Source organism: Rhopilema esculentum, chromosome 5, assembly GCF_057945365.1.
Source record: "Rhopilema esculentum isolate cy_ngs chromosome 5, ASM5794536v1, whole genome shotgun sequence".
Taxonomy (NCBI): Eukaryota; Metazoa; Cnidaria; class Scyphozoa; order Rhizostomeae; family Rhizostomatidae; genus Rhopilema; species Rhopilema esculentum.
The window spans coordinates 5,609,077-5,631,198 of NC_142819.1; the positions used below are offsets into that span (position 1 = coordinate 5,609,077).

General features: G+C 36.0%; 1 protein-coding gene and 1 long non-coding RNA gene across 2 annotated transcripts; one reads left to right on the forward strand and one right to left on the reverse strand.

The window, feature by feature from the left end:
* The first annotated feature begins 43 nt into the window (after positions 1–43).
* LOC135690090 (uncharacterized) lies at positions 44–13,010 on the forward strand. Its single transcript, XM_065207552.2, has 6 exons — positions 44–1,328; positions 3,842–4,246; positions 4,759–5,899; positions 6,192–6,473; positions 7,025–7,229; positions 9,706–13,010. Exons 1-6 carry the CDS (start codon positions 1,173–1,175, stop codon positions 9,902–9,904), a joined length of 2,388 nt encoding a protein of 795 aa, XP_065063624.2. The 5' UTR covers positions 44–1,172; the 3' UTR covers positions 9,905–13,010.
* On the reverse strand, positions 11,373–13,968 carry LOC148960228 (uncharacterized). The gene is made up of 2 exons (XR_016145316.1): positions 12,710–13,968; positions 11,373–12,291 (listed from the first exon to the last, which is right to left on the reverse strand). It is a non-coding gene; the product is annotated as an uncharacterized LOC148960228 (long non-coding RNA).
* Positions 13,969–22,122: the final 8,154 nt, after the last annotated feature.

Genomic DNA, 22,122 nt, shown 5'->3' on the forward strand with positions numbered 1-22,122 from the left:
TTGTTTTTCGCAACATTTTTGGCAAGAGCCCCCCTTGTTATTTTGATAGCACTACACCACTGCATATACCCCTTTGTGAACAAAGAAAAGGTTACGATAGCAGTCTGCTCGACAGACTCCAAGGAATTGTTGCGGCGAAAAATCGAGGAAAATGTAGCAAATAAGAAACACCGCAATGCGACGAGAATGAACAACAATAAATTCACGTAAACTAGTAAAGGCATATATCGCCCCGGCATACTGGGCTTCATCAGAGCAAAGGTAAACATACTAAAAATGTACTGATTAAAAAGAGACGATGGTGGTGTCGGATTGGTTGATATGGAATGGTGTGAATGATGTGGAATGGTCGAGGAGGGAAGGATGGCAAATGAGAGAGCGTGGGTGGTGGTGGTGGAATGAAAATGTAATGAGAATGAAGTACTATAATATGAAATAATGATAATGTTGCTGTAAGGTTAACGGTCAGTGGTTCTGTTCATGACGTTCGGTGTTAGACTGTTTGCCAGGCCAATGAGGCATTGCTCCTTGGCTCGTCGAACACTCTTCCGTTTGTTGTTGGGTTGCAGTAATGGTGCTATAGTAAGGTATGTTTTGGGCTGCAGAAGTGCTCTGCTACAAAAGATTTGTCTACTTTTTTATTTATAATGTCTCGTCTGTGTTCGTTAAATCTGTCTTTCAGTCGTCTGCTTATTTGTCCGATGTATTGGCAGTTCTTATGTCCTTACAGTAAAATTATCATTATTTCATATTATAGTACTTCATCCTCATTTAATTTTCATTCCACGACCACCACCCACGCCCTCTCATTTGCCATCCTTCCCTCCTCCACCATTCCACATAATTCACACCATTCCACATCAACCAATCCGACACCACCATTGCCTATTTCAAAAGTGTACATTTTTAGTCCGTTTACCTTTGCTCTGATGTGAAAAATCAGTAAAATGTGTTCCGAATTGGCCTAGATATGGCGACATGAGCACATGCTCTGACTTTATGAATAGAGTGAAAGTAGCAGTAACCCGTTAGCCAAATTTTTTCTTCCATTGGACATATTTCATCCCATTTTTGAAGTATTAAACTTTTTTTGGATGTATTTCATGGATTTCTGTTAGGTTATTCAGAAATGATTAAAAATGTCTCTTCCATGACGTCACACTTTGCCCGAAATGCATGCTGGTCCCACTGGCGGGGAAAACAAATCAGTAATCAGTCCTCAAAACGTCAGTTGTCGAGGCGAAGATTCACTGATGGAGGTCAGTAATTTAAAGAGGAAAGAACTGCAGAAGCTGTGCAAGACATACAAGCTCAAAGCAACCGGTAAAGTATGTGGAAAAAGCATTCACTTAATATAATTTTAATTTGTCGCTGGGTTTAATCATAAGTTTAAGATTTGACTGTTATCTGGATGTTACGAATACATTTCGTCTTCTTGAATTTTGCTAAATAAGCAACGATTAACGCTCCTAATCTTCTACTCTTGCTCAACCAAAAAGCTTTTCAATAAAAGAATTTGACTGAGTATCAGCCTGCCAGAACAGAGTTTCAATGGGCCTAAGCGAATTTTTGAAAGGTTAGGTTTTTCTGGCCTGGAGAAGCAACTAACTAGTTAGAAATTCCACGATTCCATAATAAGGATAATATATATTAAAGTGGTATTCATAGAATTTTTACGATGCTTGCCAAGGCAAACTTACAACTATCATAACACCGTTTTATTCCATAACTGGACTTTCTGTTGTTCAACTTTTGTCCTGATTGCATTTTAAGAAACACAAACAAAGTTGAGCACCACAATTTCATCACCATTGTTTGACAGTTTGTCATTCATTGTATACATTATTTTTCTTATCTTTTATTGTAATTTTTTAGAACATGTGATTTTGCAAATGCAATATTAACTTGATCCCAGATAATGCCAAAAGCTGTAGTCAGGGACAGCTGGCTAGAAGTTTCACTTGCTATAGCCTAAATATAAATTGGTGTGGCTTGAGTGTAGTTCAGGACTTCACCATTACCTCATGCAGAATTTAATGCAGTTTTGTTAGGTTCAAACATAGACGCATAAACCAAGCTAAATGTAACTGGAGAAAGAATTTACTGAATGAAAAAGTCAAAGTATTAGCATTTGGTTTGCCAAAGTAGGCATATTTTCTTCAATGTTTTCAATTTCATGGGGGTTATGAAAATATGGATTTTACCTTGTAAGTAAAATTAAATTATGTAATGCTAGCTGATTTTCAAAGACTTGAACAATACTCTGTGCCATTGAAGGCTGCAACCAATAGCTCTACACACAACATTTCATTAGTGTAGTTTGTTGCTGCCTATTCAGAGCAACGCTCACTCCATGCCAAGAAGCTCAGTAAACCAGATCAGAAAACTTTGAGAAAGACAAAAATCATACCATTTGCAAAAGTAATTTAGCTTGCCAATAGCTAGTTTAATTCAAGCAAATTAAAATGGAATCAATTTTAAATAGGCTTGATATTTCAAAGTTGAGAAATCCAGCATATTTTATTCTGTTTTTATGAAACAGCTTACCAGAAATTGGAGATATGTAGTCTGGTCAAGAATAAGAATGTTTTCAGCTTGCATAAATGAATGCTAGATTTTCATAAATTAATGGAAGATTTGAGCAGTTGTTACAAGGAGCAGTTTTGGGATTATCCATTGTTTTCTTAGGCTTATGAAACTGATTGACATACAGAATGGAAAAGGTCTCAATTCATTTGTTTCAAAGACATTTTTCTCAAGTACTCGTAAACCTAATCTATAAGCTTATAACAAGAAAGGTTTCCTTTTCAAAGGTTTATTAGTTTTGCCCCTCATCAAAATGTTCTGGTCAAAAATCTATTTAAATCTAATTTTGAGCTTAAAGTCGTCAGAATTTCTATATAGCTATGGATTCATAAATTTTGTAAATTTATATGTATATTGTAAAAAACTGATTACATTAAATCTATGTCAACCTATATTGCGCTGATGTATAGCACTATTGACTGATCTAAAAGCGCTTTAAGCAGTTACCGATTGATTTTTCCTGAGCTTGTTAATAAATTCCATACACTTACTACCTTATATATGGACATATACCTTATATTGATAAATAAGGGTTTTGAGTGTATATTAAAAGTTAATTTGGGGAAATTGAATGATTTGGATTCCATTAATTTCCTGTACTAAACCTTTACTTATTAAGTTTTGCATTCTATAATTTTCTTTCTTTTCATGAAGGCTAAAAAATTTTGTTACCTCTTATTTCATAAAAATTCATATTCATATTCAAGAATTTTTAAGACCTTTGAGGTAATGACACAATTTAAAAAAGAACTAAGATCTTTTGAGCGTACAGAAATTAGCTATGCACGAATCCATAGAAGATCAGGCAATGTATATTTTGGTTACCTTAGCAAGTTTTTATTGTATAAATATAGTTTTTCTTTTTACATATCATAACTTTTCTTTTTACTGGATGGGTATCATGTATAAATAAGATTTAATTAATGGTCTTTCAAACAGCTGATCATCAATTCTTCTTTATTTGGGATTTCTTATCACATCTCAAAAGCAATTATCATGAACAGCCTTTCCACTTGTCCTAGAGGGGAAGTTGTTTGTATGTCCAAAAACAGTTGTATGCATCTGAACCCACAATTAGATGGAACAATTTGTTAAACTACCATAGCACTACCTATTTAATTCTCTTAAGCACCAGCTGTGCAGACTCTTGTTCATATCTATTTGAATTAAAACAAGATTAAATGATGTCCAACTCTGACTGTAACGCTATACAGCATTATGAACTTAGTTAATTTTAAAATTTCTATTTTTGTAGAATACTGAGCTTATTGAGCGTCTTCAAGAGCACTTTGAATCATTGCCAAGTGGAAAAGACAACCAAGAACCTGGTGATGCAGATAACAAAATTCAAAATCTTGCCCAAGCAGGCTCTACTTCTTCGCCTTCACAGAAATCGAAAATTGAAAAAGAAAAGGTAGTTAAAAAACAAAATGCTTCTGGAAAGCATGCAGTTAAGGAAAAGGCAAATAAGAAAAAGAAACGGAAAGGAAAAGATGAGCATGAAAGTGACAGTGACAATGCTTTGACCGACGGTATTTCAGATGAGAAGCACAAACAGTACATCAAGGCAAAAAGTGCCTCAAACAGTAGTCAAGAGTCTGCTAGTCGAATACAGTCGGTTGGCAGTGACAATGTTTTCATACCGGGGAAACTTGCGGTGGTAAGACCTGCTTTCGAATATATTTTCGAACTGTTTAATCTACAACGCTAATTAAAAGTACCTCTCCCTCTGAGGGTGTAGCTGCAATGGCGTGGTATTAATGTGCTTATTTCTTCTGCATTCGTGTTTTTCCTCAAGTGTTCAACTAGTTTTCCAAATTTGTTAAATGCCACGAAGTAACTGGTTAGTTATTGGCACTTTTCCGTTTTCGACTGCCTATGCATGCAAAAATATAACTTTATTATACAGGAATTGCAACTTTTCATCAGTTTTATTTATCTTTGAATAAAAGTTTTTCATTTCCAATCCTTTTACTAGATTTTGCGATGTGTACTAAATTTAAATATCAATGGGTTGTTTTTCTGAATTTCTTTAGGTTTTTGATACAGCGAAGTTCTTTGGTTGCTTGGCCGGTCAATTCAATGCCAAGGCTGTGAATTTTCCGGTTTTGAATTCTTACTTTTTCAGCTTTATTGCTTTGGTCAATTATTGATTCTTTTCACTCTATTTAGTCTGCTGATGACGTTGAAACAAACATTGTAAGCCCTTCATTGTCTCAAAGACTGTCTTCGACGGAAGGTGCTAACAGTGAACTGAAAGTAGCAATGATCAGCCCCTTAGTCAGAGGCTCGCCTCGCTTAAATTCAACCTCTTCATTGGATCACGCTGGGCAGTCAAGGTTGTTGGTGTACAACAGCCCGAGTGTCGTCGTCGAAGACTGCCAAAGAAAGCTGGGTAAAAGGCAGCAGGGCAGCTATTCTTTAGAAGGGTCAGCTAATATTGACAAGAATGACAGTGAATGCTGTTATGATTTAGATGACACCGTAAGCTACGATGAAGACCACGGGATATCTGATGCACCTGTTCGTAAAAGTCTTGGAAGAGAAATTGATGAAACTGTCAACGATTCAGGATGGTTATTGAGGGGTAGCTGTTTAGAGGCCAATTCGACTGTTAATTATTCCGACTGTGATCAGGCTTCAGATGCACACGATGGAAGTTATAAAGCAGTACAAGGCAGCAACCCAAACGAAACGTTTGATGTAAAACTGCAAGATAGTACACTCGAGCTTGAAGAATCAGGAAATCCAAATGAAGAGGATGTGCTAAGGGGAGAAGAATACATTAACGAGTGCTCTCAAGCGGTAAAAAGTGATGACGTTCTAAACAGACGGCAAACATACGTTGTTGAGAAGGCTTGTATCAAAGATAGCTTGCAAAACATAGTGAAGGTTCAAGGGAACGATAGGAGAAGAACATTTCAGATCACAATGGTACAAAACAACACTGCTAAAAAAACATCACCAGTCCCATTCGTTAAAGAATGCTCACAAGAATCGTCTGATGACAATTCATTCGTTAGTTGCAAAAGCACAGAAAGTGAAGAAGCAGAGAGCTCCTCATTATTTGCTGGAGGCAGCGATGATTCTTTCGGAAATAGAGCGCCTGATACTGCTCAGTATACTGAAGCTGATGCGGAGATCGAGTATGGTGGAGTGCAGAGCACCACTGAAAACGCCGTCTTCAATAAGAATCGTGGAGGAAATAGAGACAGAAGAGGAACATATTTGATAAGAAGCTCAGAAGAAACGGGGCAAGAAAACTCGCCTGAAATCAACCCAGCAACTGATTCAACTAAGGAGAGCCTCAAAGGTATGTTCTGCGCAATGTTTACACCTATATACATATATATATAATGTACAGATATATGTTTAAAGGTGAAATTCCAATGTTATTCTTTGATGGGGATATTTTCCATGTGGAATTTTTAGATCTTGTCAATTTGGTCACGCCATTAATACTTCGTAAATTCATGTATTTTCCATAAAATTTCACAAAACCAGCCAAGAACCCAGAATCGAGTACCGGTGCTTCATATTGTGTATTTTTGTATCGCTATTCAAACAAATGCAATTCCTTCTTTTATTTCAATATGAAATTTCAGTTGAGAGGTCCCTTGTTAATCACTGTGTTTGTCATGGAACTGTCCGACAGTCACGTGGGTGGAGAAGACTTGTGTTAAAAAGAGGTTTACCCACAATACAGTTAACACAAACAAATTTACAAAAACTGGTTCTGAAGCCAGCCGAAAAGCCCGTACCAATTGGCTACAAAGACAACATGATTTGCGGTGAATGCGTAACTGAGAATGACTCAATAGCAAGCCAAGACAAGACTATTGATCGGAACCCTGAAAGGCCAGCAGTAAAGAAAGTACTCGGACAAGGTTTGTGTTTTTGTACGAAAACATTATTTTATATTGCCTTATAATATAATGAAATATTTTATAATATTGCATGATATGCTATGTCATGATATCATTATGATATATGATATATGATATATGTTAAGATATATGATATATGATATATGATATATGATATATGATATATGATATATGATATATGATATATGATATATGATATATGATATATGATATATGATATATGATATATGATATATGATATATGATATATGATATATGATATGATATGATATGATATGATATGATATGATATGATATGATATGATATGATATGATGAACACTCAAAACATGGTACTGGCCTGTAGGCTCATTTTTGAAGAAATATCCTTCATCTGAAGTTTTCTTTTTGAAGTGAAGTATCCCAAATCAGTAAATGTTATTACTTTGGTACTTTTTCACGCCACGTTCTTCGAATGATGCTTTTAACAATGATAAAGGGGACATTCAAGAGTTTTTGACGATCTGGTTATTCGTTGAAACAGTCTCAGCCAGAACATTTTAATTTATGCAGTGAAACTAAATGGCGTTGCAAACAGAGGCTTGAGTGTAAGCTCTACAACTATGAAACGAAAATGGAATGAAAATCATGCTTGTGAGTCATCACCAGCAACGAAGAAGTCAAAGAATAGCAAGACTGGTGCAGAAGGAGCCTCGTGTGGATTACCGGCAAGTCCCGAAGTTAGGAGAGCAAGAGGGGAGAAGTCCAGACTACCTAGGTAAGATAGTTTTTATATAAAGAAATGTTTATTTTTATTTGTTTTGGTACCATCTCGAAAAAAGCTTAACATACCTGATGTCTACAATTTTAAACAATACATCGTGAAAAGTACTGTTCGGGTCCAATACGCATAAACGTATTGGAAATTGGCCCCTGGCTTTTTTGTATGACTCTCTTGTTTTTTTATGTTTTCACTCCTCACTCCGTGCTTCCTTGAATTGTACCTGTAAACATAGAATTCTGTGGCTTGTACACCAAACTGTTCCATTCGATTCCCCACGTTTTTATCTGAACAATATATCAAGAAGCCTTGATTTCTTCCAAAGGATGGGGGAGGTACGTCTTGAGAATTGTTACCAAAAACACTAATGGTTTGTAGATGGATCAAGGGTTCGTGGGTTAATTGATAAACAGTTCTGTTAAATTCACATTGGTCCATCCAATGAGATCAAAATCAGTGAAAAGGAAGTGAACGCTAGCTGAATTCGTACGGAATTTGAATGCTGTAGTGAGCATACTGATTAAGAATGCCATCATAAATACCAACTTTATAAGAAAGACGCAACGGATATGGCATAAGCGTAGACTGGATAATTTGTTGAAAGCGGTTGTAGAAGGCAGAATGTCAAGAAAGAGCTCAAGGAAGAAGACAGAAAATGCTTGAAACAAGGATTAAAAGCGTGTTGACTTGAAACCTGTAGCCTTCATAGTGATCCACCTAGAGAAAAAAGAAAAGTTGATGTGGATGAATGAATGTACTTTTGAAACTTTTTTGGGGTGAAGATCTGAAGCCTCTGCGACCCTTGCTTCATGCTCAATGATGCTCAAGTTCTGTTTTTCTATTGGATTCTATTTGCAAAACGCGCTTGTCAGTTTGACAAAAATCATGCGAGGAATTTGTCATTTAAGACGCCCATATATCTATAATCACACTGAAACTGCCACAACCTTTCTAAATTGCTCATGTAACAATACAATGCCTGTCTATTGTCTTGGTATACCAACGTCAGTTTTCAGTGCCTATTTCAGCCATCCCCCTACTCCCCTTGAACTGTGTTAGTTTGCTACAAAAGGCGTAGGAGATTAGGAAGTACCTTTTTTATGCGACTTCTCTGATATTTTTCTATACTATCAACATTGCTTTTTGGGGGGAAGACGATGCAAAAGTAGAAATATTCAGGAAAAGAATTGAAAAATACGAAAACACAGCGCAAATCATTTTCTAAGTACGATTGGCAGGCATTGTAGATAGATAATAAGTTGGACTCTAAGGGGGGGGGGGGGGGGGTTTGATAAGAATGATGACGTTTTTCGTTAACAAAAGAGGGCTTTTCTAACTCGCCCAACGATGAACATTATCAGACTCACCATGGTGCAGTACCATCATACCAATGGTGCAGTTTTGAAAAAATTAATTTGAAGTAGGAACCTCTATCAGAACTTTTGCAGCTGTTTAGCTCCCTTCCAGGCGATATATAGCATGCATTTTTCAATGGATCTGATGTGATGTGGTGTAATCGTTGACGCCTGCTGAGGGTTCCTTATAACAAAGACTCCTATTCTTCCTCGCATACACCCTTTTTATAGGAAAATTAGCCTCATTTGTCTTTTTATAAGAACATGAGCCTCAAAACTGATCAAAAATTAATAGCAAATTGAGAACAAGCTGATGCTGAAATATTGTGAGATATTTTCTCGTATCTAAATTCTTTTGATTTACACCCACGTAACTAAAGAGCAAATTGAAAACAATCCAGCCTTAAAGTTTTGGAAGAAAGTAGGTCATATATTAGAAAGTAGGAAATCATTCAATTTTCGTGCCTTGATCAAGCTACAGTTATCACCCCTACACTACACCCCCCCCCCCAGCGTGAATATACTTGGTTTTTCAATTTGCCAATCCTTTCTACTTCATTGTGCTTTTCTCAGCACTGTCGATGTTACTGTGCTGTTTCATTTATACAGAGACGATGGTTAGCCAATCTATCTCAAGCTACTTTAGGCAACCCTGCTGTTTTTCATTGAAAACTCTGTTGATGTTTCTCTGCTGAATATTTTCATCTAACAGTTCCATTCTCTGTTTGAGCTATATTTGTACTTTCAAGTGGAGTTTTTCATATTGCTTCTATTGTTACATGGTAGAAAACAATGTTGGTATCATAATTGAACAAATTTTCGGTTTTTGCAACCTCTGCAGTACTCCATCAAGCTCTTTTTTATTATTGTCCACACACAAAAATCAGCTGACATGATTTTACATCGACCCCTGACACCAACAACCTGTCCTTCCTGAATTAATTTTTGTTATCAAGGTTCTACTCCTCATTTAACATATAATTTTATTGAGATCACTTTTAGTGTGAAACTTGGAGTTACAACTTAAAAATGTGTCCTAATCGGTACACCAAAGAGTAACTGTACCCTATTTCTATCTCTTTAGTTTTGCTTCATGTATTTACTGTTTTCATTTCAAGGCACCTCTTAGAGCCATTCAAACCAAAAAGGGGCTCCCTAGAGAGGAAAGAGGATTTGGCCTATGCAAGGAAAGTTGAAGAAATAATGATGTCAGTACAGCCTGGGTCTGAGGAGGAAATGGCTCTTATAATGCAGAAAAAATCAAGAATTCCTGAAAGATACAACACACCTGGCAACCAAAACATAGTCAGGGACTAATACGCAAAATTTGAATTATTTGGGCAATTTCTTGGTTTATTGGTTCAACTTAATTTAACTAATTTAAGTATATTTTGTTGCAATTCCATATTAAAATTGCTGGAACCAAAATAATTTATTTTAAATATTACATAATATTTCTTTGTTAGATTTGCATATTCATAAAATGAACACTATTGGATGTAACTGCCCATATCACTATTTTAACTGGTCTGTTTTGATTTGATTTGATTTTGTAAATTTTTGTAGCTAATGAATCAGTAGTCAAGTATTTGTAAAATTTTGTACCTCTTCTTCCTTTGGTGATATCATTTAAAAAGTAACAAATTTGGTGGTTTGATCCTTGAATCTTTTGTGGTTTGATCCCGAGTCTTGATGGAGACAGTAGACTCCTGTTACAGTCACACAAAATGTTGCTTGAAAATTTGTTATTGCAAACAGAGTGTGACTGTAAATGGAGCTTAATTTTGCAGAGTTTTGCATATTAGATTCTTTACTTTATTTGACTATAACTAGCAGTGTGACTTTAAGCAAAGTGACTACATTAAGTACCAAAAAAATCCAGTGCCAAAAATCTGGTGCCAGAAATTTTTTGTACTTAATGTTATGCCGAGAGTCATCTGTATTCTGCAATCAAGTGGTTTCATTTTGCTTGCTATTTCTAAAAAATCTAAAAAATTTAACTAGATTCAGCAATCTAGTTACCAATCCAACACATCATCTGAATCACTTCACACTGGCAATCTTATTTGCAAACTAATGAAAAAAAATTAGATCAGGTTATGTGGTTACCATATATGAGGTTTGAGGTACATTCCAGGGTTAAAAATAAGTGTTTTAATTTTTGTTACCCAAGACCCAATCAGTTTTGCGGATATGCCAGCAAGGAAATTGTAAAAAATAAGCAGAAAGATAGCAAATCCCTATGGAATGTTGTAATATAAGAGGTAATATACTACAGAACAAAAATTTGAAAATAAATTAACCGCATTGGAGGGAAGATGTGAGCTTGATAGATTTGGGAAAGGTTTTTCATTTCATGTCAATTTACTTAAAACCAAGAGCCGAGAGTTGTATTGATTCTGCAACCTAATGCTGCTCCTTCTGTGTATTCAATAAAGCACAATCAAAGTAGGAGGGACTTTTCCTGACCTTAACAGCACCTTCCATATCCCCATTCAGCCACTTCCTCCTACTATCAATGGATATACATTCAGTGGCTAACCATTTTTGCCAGGAGGCAAATGATTTGACAGTAGTCATGAAATGATCTCAAAAAACGGTCAGTGGTCATTTGTCATTGGTGTAGATGTCAAAAACATTTAAAGTTTGAATGTTCAATTCTCCATTGTGTTGAAATCAAAAGAATAAAGAGAATTTTTTGACTTCAAGCCTGGACATTGAAGACATTAAATTTAAATTTCATTCTCCATTTCCTACAAAAGGCAAGAGAAAAAAATCATCAATATTTATCTTTAAAATTTTATCTATAAAACATTATATATATTACATTGTGCTATTTTTTCTAAAAAATTTATGTTTGGTATTACGCTATTGCTAAATATTACATACTACTAGTTTGTAGCTATTTCTTATGGTCCTTTCTTTTGTAATGACCTACAAAAATGCACATTAAATTATGTAATACACCTTGGGGAAAAAAGGCTTTGGACCTAATTCCTTTATGGTAAGTATGCTTGAATAGGTAGACCATATCATTCAATTATTTGGTTGTTCATTATAGAGGTTTCTTCTGTCTATATTGGCAAGAAAAATAAATAAACGTTGCTTTAAATAAGAGGTGTTTAAAATAGGTTTCAACATCGTGGGGTTTGTGAGACTATCTCGCCTTGGGATGTTTAAGAACAGATTTTCAGTAAACAACAAAATTCATCATATTCATTGTTTGTAAATATAATAAATAAAAAGTGTGCTCTTAGATGTGAAGATGAAAGGTCATGTTTCTTCGTAAATTCTTGAGATCAAAATTCACCACAGGCACATTACAAATAATATTAGCCTCTTTTTGATAATAGTATTTTACATTTCAAATTTTGAACCCCCTCTAGGAAAACTAAAAGCTGGCCCTTATGGTGCACAAATACATTAATACATGTTACATTATTCATAAATTTTTATCTCAAATATTGGCAAATTGTTGATGAACATAGTAAAATATTTAAGCCTAGAATATACTGTGTGCTGCCTACTTTCCCTTGCTTTTAGAAAACTCACGTAGAACTTTTTAATAGATTGAAATGTTTAGCTTATCAAATACTTTGCCAATGAATGTTTACAACTTCCTGCAGGTTTAAAATTCTTCCTGAGTCACAAAATCTAGGGAATCTTTCTGCGCATTAAAACATTTCTTCTTTCTGGCCAATACCCTAAGAAAAAAATATAAAATCATTTTGCATCAGTTGATTGCATAATATTTGAGTTAGTCAATATGTATAAAAAAACAATTACATAAAGACGATAAAATAAACACAATTTCCAAGGACATTTATATGAAATGAGTCATCTATATCAGCCTAAAACTTGAAGGCCTGAAAAATTTACACTTGTTACAGATGTGAGCAAATTTTCACGAACCTAATTATTTTTATCCAAATACTAGCTTTGCGTATAGCTGGCCTTACCAGCCTCGGAGAAAAAACGAATCTAGATAAGATTAAAATAAATAAAAGCAACTCCATCACTTTTCGCGACTGGATGTAGACTTAGGTATAAAAAAGTATTTTTTATTTTTTAGTCCTTTGGCTTGGTACAAGAAAAACAAAGCTTTAAATAAATTTTACATACCATCGTCATTCTATTATTCCCAATTATCAGTCCAAAAGCCACCATCTCGATATGCTTGAGAAATATTTATGGATTTCTTTACCATTATCAGTTCTAATGTGAAGCACATAGCACTTCCAGACACTTTTCTTTGACAGGTTTTGTTCATTATTTCCTGTTGTTTACCCGCCAGGCCTTCAGCTTTTTTTGTGGCATCATAAGCGACAAAAAACTGTACCGCAGCTGCTGAAGTCATGCTTTATCTACAGAAAGATCCTTAAATCCTTTCTTCGGTTCATTGGTTGTTTCTCCTGTAGCCAAAGCCCCTGGCAAAATTTCCTTTCTTCACTGTCTGCAAATTTTTTGTGCAGATGAAGATTACCCTTCGGAAAGCATGAAGCCAAAGTCCACCGACCTCTACAAACAACAATACCTGAAGCTGATTGGTCGAGAAAGTCGTTGAAATAACCAATTGTTTTGTTTCTGAGGTGGTGATAACCTTGGAGAGCAAGCTTTTATATTTATCATAGTCAGAGGTCTGTAATGACACTTTGCAAGCCCACTTGGGTCCAATCAAAAGACCAAAGCAAGCATTTCATGAAAAATTTCGATCTTTAGGCCTTCGTGCTATGACTGGTAGCCATAGTCCAGAGATGGACAACCTCCAGACCGAAAGCCAATTTCTAGTGCAGGGCCCATGCCAAAGGGGGGCTAGGGGTCATCACCTGCCGAGTTTAAGGGGAATCTAAGGACACTGGATGAAATATTTATCTTTGTTTTGCTCAACTTATTTTTTGGGAACAACTAAAAAGAAACGCGAAAAACATACATGTACCAAAACTAATAGTCTTAAGTCTTTTGCGTTGGGGGTACAACCTGAAGAGGCCAATTTTATACACATGCCTGGAAGAGACATTAAACTTGAAGGATTTTTTAACTTTGAATTTAGGACATCTTCTTTGGCTCTACTAACCACCAAGAGCCCTAACAACCAGTAAATTCAGTTGTTTAATAGATTTTTCATACTACAGTCATACTGTTATTTCTAGTCACTTATAGTCTTAGGTGCATTCAATAGAAATAAATAATGCTAAAATAATGTTAATGCGAAGCTAAAGCTAAGTGAAGTCAACTCTTGCGATGTTTTCAAGACGAAATCATAATAAATGCTGCAGATTGACTACATGATTTTAAAGAATAGATATTTTATAGACAGGGAATTTTGCATAACCATCTAGCAACTAGCCTTACCGAAATTTTCAAGGTTTGAATCATTAAGCCTTGGGAACCTTCTGGAACAAGAACGGAAGTCACGTCTACGTTACAAGCTTTTTTGATGGTATCATCAGATTTAAAAAATTCGAATGTCGCAATTTTGCTGACCGTGCATCTTTCATGCTTCCAGTAAAGCGACTTCTGGTCAATTACCAGAATGCTTCCAAGGCTTAAAATGATCAGTGGCATTTATTTTTATGATTTAAACTTTCATCGAGTTTGAAAAAAACAGTAGGAGTGGACCAAATTCTCTTCACTGTTGCGTGTTCGTGGCTTTTCATAATATTGCCTCAATGGCGGCGCCAGCCACTAAGCTCTGGGGGGACAAACCAAAAAATTTAAGCCACGCCCTTTTAACCACCAGAAAACGCCCTTTTACCAACAGGGAACGCCAATTTTATCCGAAGGAACGCCTATGACAAACGTTTGTTTGAACATTGGCAGTTTGAAAATCATAGGATTACATCACAAAAGGTATGGTTTCAAAATATTACCCCTCCCCCAACATTTTCTCATCGAATTTAGACGAAATTGTAATACCGCTATTCCAAGCGCTAAGCCTCGCTCTTACCTGCCTCGTTTGCGCATTTCCATTCATCCACTCTCCCAGCGTTAGCCATACTTGTTTGTGCATACTCTTTTGTGTCAACTTGCATCGCACTCTTTGTTGCATTGCGTATACTAGTAGGAACACTTTCACTAAGGAAACCCACCCTCCATTATAGTATCATTTTAAGAACTACACTACGGATTGACTCAGCTTATACATATGTATCTAGACACATTCCTATTGTTTGAACTGGGAGGAATCTGTCCCCCCCAGCCCCCCCCCCCGTGGCGCCGCTACTGTATTGCCTTATAGTTTGATCTTTTCGAAACTTATAATCACTTTTAGCATTACTTATTGGCGCCATACTCAAATCAAAGTTATGGTCGGAAACAACATTTTCATAATAAGAATAACTTTTCGGTGAACATGTTAGCTCCAGATAAAAAATTGAAGAATGAACAATATCTTTCTGAATATTATTACCAGCAAATCAATCCTTCATCTAAATGGCTTACAAAGCAGTGGCTTAGTGGTCTTAGGAAGAATTCCTGGTAAGTATATGTGGAACAAGCAATGTAGATAAAACATGTTTATGATGTTATTTGATGTTCTCGTCTATTTCGTAGAGATAATATAAGCCAAAATTTGCGGTAGACTAAACCAAGATGTCATTAAGATCAACATCGGCGAGGCCATTGTTGAAGAAAGCTCTGAAGAAAACTGTTAGGGGTGATAATAGATAAAAATCTTAATTCCCAAAGTCACGTTTTAAATTTATGCAAAAGAGCCAGCCAAAAACTGCATGCCCTATTGCCCTTGCTAGAGTATCGCCATTTATGGGTTCTGATAAACTGCGTCTCCTAACTAACAGCTTCATAAAGCTCAGTTTAACTACTGCCCCCTAATTTGGATGTTCCATGACAGACGTCTGAATGCTAAAGTAGATAAAGGCCACGAAAGAGCACTCAGAATTTTTTATAAAGACAGTCATGCTAACTACGAAGCATTGCTGACATTGGATAATGCAGTATCGATTCACCAACGCAATCTACAGTACTTGATGATAGAAATATACAAAACCAAACATATCCTGAACCCTAGTTTCATGAGTGAGATTTTTGAAATATAAAATGTACATTATGATTTGCGAACTAAAAATCATCTTTGCATTCCAAAAGCCAGGACAACTTCTTATGGTATAGAAACTGTGAGATATTTAGGTCAAAGACTGTGGCAAACACTACCTCACAGTATAAGAGAGTCCCAATCATTGGCAACATTTAAAAAAGAATTAAGAGCACACCCTGTAGAATGCGACTGTAGATTGTGTAAAATATTTATTGCTGAGTTAGGTTTTACCCAGAATATTATACCTTAAAATATTCTAGCATTGTACCATATATTTATTTCATACTAATTCTTTATAGATAGTTGGCCTTAATTAGCTTCTTTATAGCTATTAGACGCTCATTTAGTACGCCAACTTTAAACAAATTATTTATCATTATTATTATTATTATTATTATTATTATTTTATTTTATGCCATTGGTGTTCTTCCTATATGTAAAGTATGAAGAACCTTTTAAACCCCTAGAAAGATTGAAAGGATTAAAAGAACAACCCAGGTGAAATATGGTTGGTATCTTAACAGGTCTACAGATCAGAAAGTATTTGGAATTACAAACGTGCATTTTTTTCCTCTTTATGTTATGGCCCCGGGGTGGACAGAGTTGATGCTCCCCGGGGTATCGTCTTTGTAGTGTATGTAGAGTAGCGTGTAGTTAAAGTATTACAGTAACTTGTCATGTAACCTTTTGGAATGTATAAAAAGTCAATGCTGTTATCAAGTAGATAATTCTCACATAAAATTTAAAGAGGTATTCAGTTATTTTGTTGTTTCATATTTCATACTGGGAACCAAAGTCATTTCATATTTCAAGACTTAAAAACCTAGATATTTATATTTTCATTCCGAAGATCTCAATTATTTCATATTTCAAACACCCCTTATAGGGCCTCATTGATGACTCTGATACTGAAACACTTGCCTGTGCTGTTTAATGAATCCAAAATTTGCATGGCTCTTTATAAGCGACATCACCGTTGCACATAATAATACTATGAATTTTGTCCTGCCTCGATATTTTTGGAAAATGTTCATGTCTAGCTAGAATGAATTCTTAAAGAATTCCTTTTTCACATTTTTTTGTTTATTTTTTGTTTCATACCCTACCTGATGGGCCTTTAAGCTAGAAACACTTTCAATATTTATCTCCAAGTACCTTGCTCTATTAGAAATGCTTAAATATATAGCAGCTAAGGGTAATGGTGGGCTAAGACATCATGCAAATTTTCATTCATAACTTCCAGGGTTTTTTAACGTGCAGTTCTACACAAAATGTGCAGTTCTAAACAAAAATATGTACAGTTCTAAAGTTTTGCTTTAATGAAAAAAACTTCAGGAAAACTTTTGCAGAAAAAAAACAAATCAAAGTTTAAATGATGAAACACAAAAAGGTTAATACAGATGACGCTCAAACTAAACAAAAACCTATTGGGATATAGAAATTACAGATACAGAAAGACATTTGATGTAGGGGAAATATAATTTTTACGAAACTTCATAGTCCCCATATCGTTTTTTGAGTCACACATACACGAATCATGAAATTGATAGTGTCAAAGTAGGCGCCTGTTTAAACTCTTTAATAAGAGAACATTAAAAATTCAGATCAAAAAACCAGTCATGTCACCAGTTTTTAATCTAAATTTTACAGCTGTATGGTCAAACAAAACAGACCGACAGCTAAATTGGAGACAATTTAACATTTGCTTCTCAAGCTGCTGTGCAATTGCTATTTATACCTTGCTTTATCGTCATCAGTTTTCTTCGTCTAATTGAGATAGCTCGTAAAAAAGGAGATATTACAGTCTTTGAAACATTATATATTACATCGCCATAAAATGTCTTGAATGTACGTCGCTGCACAAACACAATTTTGTTTTTCAAGATCCTATATAGTTGACTCTGGTTTTTTTGTGATTCTTTATAACCAAGAACTCACAATGGTTGTCATATGCTCGAAAATTTGGTTTTCTATATTAATGTATTTTTAATTCTGCTTCCAAGTTGAGTTAGAATCTACTTGCTTTTTCTGCAAATTTATATCACATTATGAATCTATTTCGAAAGATTTTTTCAAAATGGAGTGTAAGGGGGCCGCCACCACCCCCCACCCCCAATGCTCAGAAAGTTGGTGTCTGAAAAATTTGCTGAAAAATCTGAAAGACTGCAACATTTTAACATTTTAAAGACTGCAAGCAAACGACTGTAAGAAATATTCTGAAATTTTAAGCTAATCTAAAGGGCGTTTTCGCAAAAATTCTCTTGTCGGTTAGCTCGCAGGGTACCGTCTTCTGTCCCTATTTCCCCTCGTTTTAGGGTTTATATAGAAATATCCTTCACGTTCTTTAGAAATTCTCGATAAATAGAACTTAAAATGCTATATATTTACTTACAATTTTGAAAAATCAATTTTTACACGTAGCGATTCCTCGCATTACACAATTCAGAATATAAACTTTTGAGTTATTGTGAAGGAAATAGACAGTTGTAGAATGGGGGTCAGCTACAAAAAGCTACATATGACGGTTATTGTATTTGATTAGCCAACCATGACCAAGTAAAAAAGCCATAGCTTTTCCAAAGGCATTGTCCCAAATTCTTAAGGCTGTGGTCAGCAAACATTTTCCTGGGGGTAAAGCCCCCGACCCTCTTTTGTCGGACACCTCATTGTCCCTCCAATCGTTCAACCCCGGCTGCGCCACTGGTCTGTAGCACAAGCTACTTGTACCTCCGCATCATGTACATTTTGTTTATACTTATAAGAACCAATGTCTTCAACACAGTGCTCCCGGGAAAATGCGGAACTCTAAATTTTTCTTGAAAAAACCTTGATAACTTCCAACCGTTCCGTTCCTTACCAAGCGAGATATACTGGTGATCTACTCATGTTTGGTTCTCTGTCTCTGTCTCTGCCCTGTAATTCTTTGACAGGAGTTCTCTCGATATCTCAAAAGCCTTTGATCGCGACTAGCAGCAAGGTCCACAGGCACCGCAGAGCATTGAGGAAAGTAGGGGGTCTAAAAAAGAAGGGGGGGGTTTAAAATCGAATAAAAAGTGGCTTGACTGGTGATTCATTGGTAATTTTTTTTGCATTCTTGGGGTGATGCTCCTAAATATTCCCTGTGCCACTTGACAAAATCCAATCCAAAGTCATTTGCCTAATCAACAACTGCAATCTTACAGACAATATCTCTGCAACTTCTTTCTTATCGGTACTGTGTCACCGACGGCATCTCTCAATTTCTTATAGATTTAACAAGTGACATTGCTCTCAGGAGATCATCCCAGGACCCTTGAGTATGATATACGAAATACTCTCTCTTTTCCAAGTCGTTCAACAAATTTTCAAGTATAAACTAATGCTTCGCCAGGTAGAATTCAAATCAGGAAGACAAAGGAGCAAAAGAGCCTCGCGAGGCGTTAATCTTGTAGTAGAGCATGGTTGTAAGGCTTGTTTGGAGCACTAAAAGAAACGCGTTCTTGAGAGAACTTAAAAAAGAAGTGGACAACTGCAGTTGAAAACATGGTAAAATCATTAAAGCAATGAGATAGAGCCTGTGCTCTGGACGACGTAAAGCAGTCAGATGACAAAGAGGCGAAAGTGAAACAATAAACACTTTTATCATAAACATTAAATTTGTCTGTGGTTTGATGTTTCTCAAGAACATAATGCCACGAACAAAGTGACAAATCGCAAAGAAATTGAATTTATGTTTCCGTTACCTTGGTTGCGATGAAATCAACTCAAGACTGCCTGAGAAGAATGCGATAAGAAAAGGGACGACCAACTAAATTTGTTTGGTTGGGCAACAGGCGAAACACTATGTCACAGGCGGTCCAGATGGATAATGACGTAATATATTGGCAAATTAGTAGTGAACTAGCTCCCCTACATTGAATTTATGTTTCCGTTACCTTGGTTGCGATGAAATCAACTCAAGACTGCCTGAGAAGAATGCGATAAAAAAAGGGACGACCAACTAAATTTGTTTGGTTGGGCAACAGGCGAAACACTATGTCACAGGCGGTCCAGATGGATAATGACGTAATATATTGGCAAATTAGTAGTGAACTGGCTCCCCTACGAAGCCCGCTACGCGGGCTTAGTAGTGAACAGTGAATGGAGTACATGAAAAATTATTTAAGAAGTTACATAAACAGTTATCAATGCTTAAAAGCATTCGACAAAGGTAAAAGTGGCTTAGAGCCACTCGTCCACGAGCGGTTGACCAATCAAATTGCGCACAAAGAAAAACACGTGAACAGTTTCCGCGTTTCTGCAAATCGTTGAAATCCTAGGGCACCGCGCAGAGTTTACACGTGAGCAGTTTCCAATTCCTTTCGTGTGCGCGTGCTCTGATCAACTTGATAAAAGTTATTTTTGGATTCGCTGTACTTATGCATGTCAAGTGCCTTTAATGTTACATTTTCTGTGTACAGAAAGTTTATTCGCATCGCACATTAAACTGTGGCAAACACTACCTCACAGTATAAGAGAGTCCCAATCATTGGCAACATTTAAAAAAGAATTAAGAGCACACCCTATAGAATGCGACTGTAGATTGTGTAAAAAATTTATTGCTGGGTTAGGTTTTATTTAGAACATTATACCTTAAACCTTTTTAATATTGTATCATATATTTTTATTTCATACTAACTCTTTATAGATAGTTGGCCTTAATTAGCTTCTTTATAGCTATCAGCCGTTCATTTAGTACGCCAACTTTAAACAAATTATTTATTATTATTATTATTATTATTATTATGGTAGTTGACGTCAAGGAATATCATGTAAATGCACGTCTTTAAACTTTCAATTTACTTTTTCAGCTTCAAATGAGAAAATGTCTGCTTTAAGATGAAATAGGTTTGCATGATAATGAGAAAGAATGGCTAATAACAAATAACAATTTTGGAGGGAATGGTATTGCAAAGACAAAGGGGTCAAATTATTAAAAAGCTACTGCCTTAACCAGGGCAAAAGCATATGCCCTCGCGGACCATATGTTGGACACCCCTGGATTAGAGGATAACAGTATCAATAATCAAATAGAGGATAAAAATATCAATAAGCATACAAAACTATTCATCACGAAAACCAAAGTTTCATGGAAGATAACTGAATCACCTTATGACGTCAGGGGGCTCACTTTCGCTAGAAATAAACCAAACACTATAGCATACGGATTAGACACTGTATCATACAGATATCAAGAAGTATGGAACTCAATTCCCACAGAAATAACCTCAAGCTCAAATATAAAAACCTTTAAAGCAAGTATCGAAACTATGTCGGCGATTTCTTGCTCATGTGTAAACCATTTATAGGACAAGTAGGCTATATAAAATGACAGGGAACCTACTTTACATTGATGTATCTTATTAGTCATTCATCTATTTTTGTTGCGTTGTTAAATTCGGCTATTGTTAATATATTTAGTTGGTTTTAATTAGCTTTATTATAGCTCATAGTGTACGTTTACCAACTCAAAAGAAAGTGAAGGAAAAAAGAGCTGCAACCTACAGTCCTCTCTCGTGATATCAGCACCACACTACACAGCGAGCTGGCAGTCTCCTTCGTAGATGCAATGAAAGTGTATGAAGAAGAACAACAACAGAGGGATGTGAAAGAAGGAAAGTCAATAGCAATACATCTTTCTAATTAGAACGTAAGAAACTGTGCTCTACACAGCTAGTCTCGATGCGGAGAGGAGGCGATGAAGAAGAGAAGTTCCACAGATGAGTTGCACAGCATTTGCCAAGATTGCTTTACACATCTAGCAAAAGTACGGCATATTCAAGCTGCCAACAAAACTCTACCGGCTTTTTATCACTGCAACTCTATTTGCTACTACAAATTAACGTTCGTTCAGCCTTATGAAAAGAGTAGAAAGCTACGCAGCAAACAAGACAGGCGGAGAAAAGTTGAACGACCTGGTGCTTCATGTTGCATAGAGAGATATAATTGACAAGTTTAAGCTTGAGGAAATTGTGGTCGTTGGTGAAGAAACAAAGAAAATCAATAGAATAGAAAACCATAACCATTCAATCTCTTTTTGTAAACTTTTAGATTCGACATGATATCTTCCAGATAAAAAAAGGGTTTTTAAAAAATCAGGTAGGTGCAACCAACCATACCTCCCCCAACATCAAAGGCTTCCGGACGTCCCTGCCCACAAGTCATCCTTCGGTCCCAGATCTTGTAAACTTTAGAACTATCTGCCCTCTTCAGTGGCGGATTTAAGGGGGCAACTAGGGGCAGTTGCCCCTCCCTCAACGAGTTGAAGCAAGTCTGGCGCCCCTTTTTTGGAAATTGTGCGCTACTTTTGAAGAATGAGACTCATATGAAAAAGGTTCTTGGACCGATAGGTTAATTTGCTTCAAGGGTTACCTCAAAGTTATGTTGTTTATTCTGAAAAGGTATCTGAAATTGTTGTATACAGCGTACTCTCGTAACCAATTTTTGAAAACTTTTCAGCGCC